Source organism: Hibiscus syriacus, unplaced genomic scaffold (assembly GCF_006381635.1).
Source record: "Hibiscus syriacus cultivar Baekdansim isolate YM2019G1 unplaced genomic scaffold, ASM638163v2 tig00005023_pilon, whole genome shotgun sequence".
Classification (NCBI taxonomy): Eukaryota; Viridiplantae; Streptophyta; class Magnoliopsida; order Malvales; family Malvaceae; genus Hibiscus; species Hibiscus syriacus.
Window position 1 is genome coordinate 1 of NW_024062040.1, and position 8,903 is coordinate 8,903.

Here is an 8,903-nt window from a genome sequence, read left to right on the forward strand (position 1 = left end):
AAAAATTGCAGGTGAAAAGCTTTACCCTTATCTACTCATAATATTTTTTCAATATTTAGGGTATTACATAGTAATATTTGTCAGAACTTAAATTAGGGGTTCAATGGTAAGCTTTAAAGTTGTGTGTCGATTTGTATGTTTTTAAAAGTGTGGAGACTTGTTGCGTGATAAACTATATCACTTCGGTTTTACTCGTATTCGTTGATGTCTAGTCAGCTGTGGGGTGCAACGTCTGTACCATTGTGTTTGTCTTGTCATCACTGGGACACATCTTGTAAATACGATGTTTAAATCAATGGATTCTAGAATGATCAATATTTTCTTTTATTACAAACATAAATGAATAAATTAATATTCGAAATATATTAAACATGCTAATAATTCTATGTTTAAACATAAATGTTATTGGTTTTGTTATTATTTTAAATAACAAAATCGGTAAAAATGACCGAAAACATCATTATTTTGACCGGTTCTAATTATCTATATAGGTAAACGCAGTAAAAAAAATCGGTCAAAAAATTATGTTTTCGGTAAAGCGCTACCTAAAATATTTTTTCTACCGTGTTTACCTATATAGGTAATTATAACCGGTCAAAATAATGATGTTTTCGGTATTTTTTACCAGTTTTATTATTTATAAAAAGAGAAAATCGCCTCAGTGACCAAAAATGCCTTATAATATACGATTTTAACCAACTTTTTTTGGATTTGCCAAAATGACCAACAAAATCGCAACGCGAAATAAAAATCGCAACGCGATCCCCAGAATCGCAAATCAGTTTCCAAAATCGCAACGCGATTCTTGAAAATCGCAATGCGATAGTACAAATTCGCATTGCGATTTTCAAGAATCGCAACGCGAATATGAAAATCGCAACGCGAACACATAAATCGCAACGCGTATCCGTAAATCGCAACGTGTATCCGTAAATCGCAACGCGTATCAGTAAATCGCAATGCGTATCCGTATATCGCAACGCGTATCCGTAAATCGCAACGATAATACATAAAATCGCAACGCGTATCCGTAAATCGCAACGCGATATTTAAAGCGCCATTATAATCGCTACGCGTATTTTATTTTCAAATTACAAAAACGAATATTAAGACAAAATCCCGTAATCGCAACTCATAACCTAAAACCTAAAATCACAACTCAGTCCCATCTCCATCTCTCACTCTCTACGGCGAAATCCGTCCCCGTCTCCGAAGATTTCCGTCCCCATCTCCGGCGAAATCCCTCACAACCATTCACGGTCAGAAATCCCTCACAATATTCAGAAATGGAAAATCAACCTCCGAGGGTTAGTTTTTTTAATTATTTTTATTTTGAAATTTTTGCATTATTGTAGGTTTTTCATATTGAAACTGATGATAAGTTTACTGGTCATTTCAATAATAGATTAACCATTTCACTTAGATTTCATTTCGCGTTACGATTCTCTCGTTGCGATTTTCATTTCGCGTTGCTATTCTCTCGTTGCGATTTTCAAGTTAGTATTTGTCTTTGTCTTTGTTCTGTCTTTTGGTTGAAGTAATGCAATCCATTCAAGTTTCAATTTGCAGAAGAGTCGCAACGAGATAAATGAAAATCGCAACGAGAGAATGACTGTCGCAACGAGAGAAATGAAAATCGCAACGAGAGAATCGCAACGTGAAATGAAAATCGCAACGAGAGAATCGCAACGCGAAACCAAAATCGCATTGCGATTTTCATTTCGCGTTGCGATTCTTTCGTTGCGATTTTCATTTCGCGTTGCGATTCTCTCGTTGCGATTTTCATTTATCTCGTTGCGACAGTCATTCTCTCGTTGCGATTTTCATTTCAACCAAAAGACAAAACAGTGTTGCAAATTTTAGTTTCAAGAATAAACTACTACTTTTTATGTTTATTGTTTTTGGTATATCTTCACAGTGTAGTTTTTGGTATATCTAACTTGGTATGTTTATTGTTTTTGTAGAAATTTTTTTCGGCTTCATTGACATTAAGGAATAAAGTTAGCCTAGCCACTACAATTGCTTCGAAGCTTTCACCTGCTCAAAGACAATTGTTTGAGGAAACCTGCTTCGGGCCATGGCTGAGAGTACAGCATCCGGGTGGAGATGCTAATTTGACCCATTTGTGGCTTCAGACCATGACATCAAATCTACCCGACAGTATACAACGTGGTGAGGAAGAGATATGGTTTCATTTTCCACCAGCGTATACTTGTTTTGGGCGGAAGGAGTTCTGCTTAATCACTGGTCTACGATTCGGACACGATGATTTAATGTTTGTTTAATGTTTGTTTAAACTATATTTTAATGGTATATTTATGTTCATCATGGTTATTTGCTTGCTTTGCTTATGAATACTTCACCGTCTAGGCTTGTAAGAGACATGAGAGTGTCCATTTCTTATATGAAGGTTAGGTGTTCGAGAGAAACCTAAGCAAAAAAACTGGTAGTATTTGAGAGAAGCACAAGACAAGATCCTTATAAGCAATGGGCTATAGTATTTTCAAGGGGCTTTGAACCGGCCTAGGAATATTATATCTTAATCCCTTAGTACTTGAGCGAGACTAGGAGGATTTCAACGGCTAAAAAGGGTGTTTTTATCAATAGTGTGGTCTGTCAACATCGTTGAGTGAGAGCAGATGCCTTGGCATTCCATTCTGTTAGGTTCATCTGACTAGAGATAGTTGGAACACTTTAGGAAAACCCTGTCGAGTGAGTAAAGATTAGATAGCATAAATCTGCATGAGAAATAAGTTTAGCATCCTTAAATCAATCCCTATCATTTATTCCAGAGGAAGCTTGTCACGTGAGGATTATCTTCTTATAATTTTATCTACTGTTTTTACCATTTTTCATTGCCTTGACATTTCATCATTTTCAACACTAAACATATGTTCTTGCCACTGCATTTCCATTTGCTACACCATCAGACCATAAATCCATATCCATCAGCATACACATTTCCATTGCCGTGACATTTGTATATATAAAGACTAACTATACATAGATAGATTAGTGCTTAGCTTTGATTAGGCTTTTGTAATTTCACCCAATCGCTGTGGAGACGATACTCACTCATCACTTTATTATTTGAGCGATTGTGTATACTTGCACATTATTTGCGTATAATTTTATAGTACTCACAAAAACGCAACACCCATATACTTAAATAATTTTCGGAAATTTAATTATGTTTATTTTAATTCCTAAAACAAGTATGTTTTAGTTTGAATTTTCATATCTTTGTTGTTAATATTTTTATTTATAACAATGTGAATATAATATTTTAATAATTATATTGACATAAATAATATTAAATAAATTATTCTAATATATAAAAAATATTATTATTTTGTTAATAAATAATATTATTTATTGTATTTGATGATCATAAAGAATGTTTTAAAAAAATTGCCAAGTAGTGGAGAATGAATTACACAACATCATCCAAACACCGTAAAATGATTTCTACAAAATGTTTTCCAGGAAATGTAATTCATTTTCCTGAATCCGTTTTTTGTGAAACAAACGTAGGCTTAGTGATAAGTTAAGAATCTAATCTAAATGCTTTAGTAGTTAAGGGTGTGTTTTCCTGGATTGTAGACCCTAAACCTTGAGCCTTAAACTCTAAATCATGATCTATTAACTTTAGATCTCAAACCCTAAACATTATCCTAACCCTTGAACCTTAAACCTAAATCCTAAACTCAAAACTATAAACATAAAATTATAAACCTTAAACCCTTACACTTTAAACCATAAACCCTACACCCTAACCTAAACCTAAACACCAAAGCTTAAACCCTAAACCTTAGATCCAAACCCCAGCAGATCCTTTTCCACCAGCTTGTTCCACAATAAAGCTCATCGGTGCACACTCATACAGGAGCCTCAGCTTACCATTTTTGCTCTTTTTGTTTCTGAGATAACCGTAGATTCCACCATATAGCAGTGTCTGGTAGAAGTCTCCGACCAAGTTTCTAATGTATTTAGCAGAATAAGGCTTGCCACTAGGACCAGGGTCTTTGACATCGTCAATATACTTCTTCAACTTGTCATCCCACAATTGGTAAAAATAAAAATATCATGTTAGTAATTCTATTAAGTTTTTAACAACAGATTATCAAATTAAAACATAAATTAAACGTAAGGAATATCATCAGACTGATCCACACTGTCTTGTTTGATTACTCCGGTGCATGTAGACCAAGACTTGTACGAGAATGGGAGATCGATCCCCAGTTTTTCGGATTCTTGAGGTCCTTAATGAATCTCCAACTTTACTTTGTATGCAACCATTGTAAGACGATAACTTTTCTGGGGCTTGAGGCCGAAAAGAGACTGCGTAGAGTTAGGAAAGGAGTGTAGGCCTGTGATGGACTGGCAATGGAGGGAAGAGGGACAGATCATGGCACAGGAGAGGCTGGCGGTGGAGGCCATTTTTAGTGCACTGTGGCGAGGGAAAGGAAATGTGAGAATTTTATTAAGGTAGAGCAAACAACTTTGTTTTATAAAGGAGGATGGAGTTATTTTCTGTTCTTTGGAAGTTTCTTCAATTTTCTAGAACTGAGATTTTTTTATACAGTAGAACTGAGAATTAATTGGTGAATAAGAATACAACAATCCTCCAAGGGGGTCAAATCTGTCGAAACTCCAAATTTCTAGAACCGTGAATCGATCAATTTCGTCCAAACATTTAAAAAGTAATTTTAACACTAAAAATAATAAGAAAAAAATGCATTCATGTCAAATCAATCCGGTCCAATTTTAATCACTACAAGCCATGTTAATTCTCTTAAAAAATAACGAAACTTGGCAGCAGATCCTCCCCTTCACCAGAACTTCTGAAACACAATCAACGAGCATCAGTTACAAGCCATGTTAATTCTCGCAAAAAATAATGAAAACTAGGCAGCAAATCCTCCCCTTCACTCTATATGCATGTCTACGATATGAAGCAATACATATATGGGTAAACTATACCTTTTGTACCTAAACTATTACTTTTGTTCTGTTTTAATGCCCAAACTTTATTTTTTAAAATCAAACCTAACGTTTAACTTAGGTTTTAATTTGGTATCCTACTGTTAAAAGATTAACAAAACTGCTAACATGATATTTTTTTATTTTTTTCAATAATTGTGTGACATTATCTTATTGTGACATGTCAACATCACTGTTAAGTTTTTAAGGACGGTGTACCAAAATGAAATATAAACAAAACATTAGGTATGATTTTGAAAAAACAAAAAAATTTAGATACCAAAATGAAACAAAAATAATAGTTTAAATACTAAACATGTAGTTTACCTTATATATATGTTCAATAATAGAGAGGGCAAATTTTGAGAACAATATATCTCACCAAGTACTACATAAAGTAAGATTATCATCTCCAATTTTAGAGCTTCAAAAAAGGGGTTAAAAGTTTAATCTATTCTATAGATTCTTAAAGAAAATAATGTGTGTAAAACTGAACAAATATGAATTTTCACTAAAGTAAATGATGTTTCTGTGACATGTAGTATCAACAGAATATATTAGCATTGGTTCGAAGAAGATAGATATTATTCTAGAATGGATATAATCTGATAATAATTTTTAGATTCAAAATCTCTTAGACTTGTAAAATATTATCAGATCTTCGTTAAAGTCATTTCCATAATTACTGTTAGGCCGTTCATTTTTCAGTTTTAACGAACTTAACCGGTTGAATTAAATTTTAATTTGATTAATTGGTCATTTTAAAAGTCCTGAAATTCACATTAATAAAGAGAAAATTAGGACGAATCAAGGGAGTCCTCACGATAAACACCGCAAGGAACTCCGCATAGAATCCAACCGACCACTTTTAGAGGAAGAAAATAACATTGTGATATTCCTTGTAATTATCATCATTCATCATCCTAGCATTCTGTTCTCTGTCGTGCAAAACGAAAAGCAACATTCTGGAGTTTGAAGGAAAGTAGCAGTGGGATATTCCTTGTAATTACGAAAATACTTATAAATACTAAAAAAAGATTCTATCTCTTCAAAAAGCACTGGTTTTCATCTGTTATAATTTGAAGAAATTTCAATATTCCTTTACCCTCATCCAAATCTCACCAATCTTCATCGCCGCGAATTTCTAATTTTATAATGTGTTTCATATTAATTGTTACATGCTTTGATTTGTGAATAATTTAGGATTTTTGATTTATCTTATTTATTTGTAAAGAAAGGAAAAAGAGATGGATAAGTACGAGACGGTGAAAGACATAGGATCCGGGAACTTTGCCGTTGCGAGGTTGATGCGTAATAAATAAACCAAAGAACTCGTCGCTATGAAGTATATCGACCGTGGACAAAAGGTTCTATTCTCTCTCTTTCTCTCTCACACGCACACACACTCTCTCTCTCCTTTTTTTCTTACATTTGTCTTTCTCTCTATGAATTATTGTATGCATGCATGATGAAAATAAAGGATTGTTTCTATTTTTTAACGAAATCATTGTCTTTAGTTTTTTAGAAATTGAAATCTGCAGCTGAGTAAAACATTGATTGTTGTTTGTTACATGATTGAAAGCAAATTGGAAATTTGTTGCATTTTAACTTTGAACTGATTGATGAGAATATGGCTATAGAGATTATAAATCACAGATCGCTGCGTCATCCTAATATAATTCGGTTCAAAGAGGTATTAATTTTTCATTCTCTTATTATTATCTTTTTTCATCTTTATATGATTATAATTGAATTAACTATTTCTTTTTCAATTTTTCAGGTGATTTTGAATCCCACACTTCTTGCAATTGTAATGGAGTATGCAGCTAGTAACGCTGAATGATTCAGTGAGGATGAGGTTGGTTAGTTTTAGTTTTTGAAGCTTTTTACCAAAAACAGGAAACTAGAAATGTTTATTTTACTTTGAATTCACCGTGTAGTCAGCAGGACTATGTTCCCTCTATCCTCTCAATTTATACAGAAACTTGAATGAGATCAAATGCCTCAATATTGAACACTCATGTATTATATTTTTAGGTCAGAGATTGATTGCTAGTTGTTTTTTAACTTTATACTAATAAGCTTTTTCTCATATTGTGTCTGCAGGCTAGATATTTTTTCCAGCAATTGATCTCAGGAGTTAGCTACTGTCACTCCATGGTAACAAAGTTTTGACATTTCTCTCTATTGCATAATGTTAAAACTGCCTGCTTTTATATGTTTGTAATATTTTACATCATTTTTATTTCCAACAAATATGTCATCGAGATTTGAAGTTAGAGAATACCCTGTTAGATGGCAGTCCTGCTCCTCGTCTCAAAATCTGTGATTTTGGTTATTCAAAGCTGTAACCGAATGGGTCATTATTTATTACAGTAAGCATATTTAAATCCATGTTGCAATTGTTAAAGTTTAAGATATTCTTCCTTGTCCCCATTTTCCAGTCATCGCTGCTGCATTCAAGACCCAAGTCAACGGTTGAAACTCCAGCATATATTGCACCAGAAGTTCTTTCTCGAAGAGAATATGATGACAAGGTAATTTGGTGTTTATCCACTTTATCCAAATGTTTTTATAGCTGGTTCTTTATTACACTTTGTTATTTTAGTTATGATTATGTACTTATGATAAATGATCTTGTGTGCTAGAGTAAGTGATGCCTTTACATGCTGGTCTAAATATGAGCTTGATAAAAGATCAATTACTTGCTAGAAATCCACAAATATGGCATTATTAGAGCTAGTGCAGCTTTATGGAGTGGATTATTTTGTCACACCAAAGATAAACTTCAGCCCAAGTTTTAGCGAGTCTTTCCTAAATTTAGAATTTAATTTCTTTTCAGATGGAAGATGTGTGGTCGTGTGGAGTGACTCTTTACATTATGTTGGTTGGTCTTAAGAATTTTAGAAAAACCATTTTATGATTTCTTAAAGTTTATTTTTGTTAGGTATAGCTCATAAATATACCGAGAAAGTCTCGTAGTGGAGGTTACGATTATGTGGGTTGGGGGTGCGGGGTTGCAGCCCCGCGGTATGGTACATGATTATTTTTGTAAATATGTACCAGGGTTTATTTATTATAAAAGGAGATGTAACCTAAACCTATGAGACATTGAATTGAATAAAAAAACTAGCGTCGCCTAAGGCACCAATGACGTAAGCACATTGCTGAACCTCGTTAAAATTCTTGTGTTCTTTCTGTTTTCTTTACCCGATTATTCAACAATTGGTATCAGATGTCAAGAGCCAAATTCGAAGTTGCGAAATTCGATGGTCAGGGTTACTTCGGATTATGGAAAACAAGGGTGAAGGATCTGTTGGCGCAGCAAGGGATCCTGAAGGCTTTGCGACCTACAAAGCCAGCGTCGATGGAGGAGGAAGATTGGGAAGAATTTCATCAGTGAGTGACATGAACCATACGGTTATGTTTGGCGGATGAGGTCATGTATCTCGTCATGCATCTGACGTCTCCATATGAAATTTGGAAAAAGTTAAAAAATCAGTTTATGTCAAAATCCTTAACGACTAAATTGTATCTAAAGCAGCGGCTGTATGGGCTGAAGATGCAGGATGATAATGATTTGGCGCAACAGTGAATGTCTTCAATCAAATCGTTTCTGATTTGGCTCGGCTTGATGTGAAAATTGAGGATGAAGACAAAGTGATAATTTTGTTGTGTTCGTTGCCTCCCTCTTACGAACACATGGTGACTACTCTTACATATGGGAAATAGAATATCCAAGTTGAGGAGATTACTGCAGGCTTGTTGGCTCACAACTATCAGAAGCAGAATGCAGGGGAAAGCTCTCAAGCTGATAGCCTATATGTCAAGGGTAATCGAGACCGTGGACGGAAGGCAGAGAATGCAGGGTCTGGGAAGTGGAATTTCATATCCAAATCTAGGGAAAATAATACAATTTA

General features: G+C 34.2%; 1 protein-coding gene across 1 annotated transcript; it reads left to right on the forward strand.

Annotated features, from left to right (window-relative positions):
- The first annotated feature begins 6,018 nt into the window (after window positions 1-6,018).
- Window positions 6,019-7,906, forward strand: LOC120198909 (serine/threonine-protein kinase SRK2A-like). Its single transcript, XM_039200151.1, has 5 exons — window positions 6,019-6,350; window positions 7,090-7,143; window positions 7,236-7,328; window positions 7,428-7,520; window positions 7,826-7,906. The coding sequence occupies exons 1-5, from the start codon at window positions 6,324-6,326 to the stop codon at window positions 7,904-7,906; spliced, it is 348 nt and encodes a 115-aa protein (XP_039056082.1). The 5' UTR covers window positions 6,019-6,323.
- Window positions 7,907-8,903: the final 997 nt, after the last annotated feature.

Coding starts and splice junctions, on each gene's coding strand:
- LOC120198909 (XM_039200151.1), top strand. CDS start 6,324: ATGAAGTATATCGACCGTGGACAAAAG. Junction 7,144..7,235: donor TTAGCTACTGTCACTCCATG/GTAACAAAGTTT, acceptor TTTTATTTCCAA/CAAATATGTCATCGAGATTT. Junction 7,521..7,825: donor GAAGAGAATATGATGACAAG/GTAATTTGGTGT, acceptor ATTTCTTTTCAG/ATGGAAGATGTGTGGTCGTG.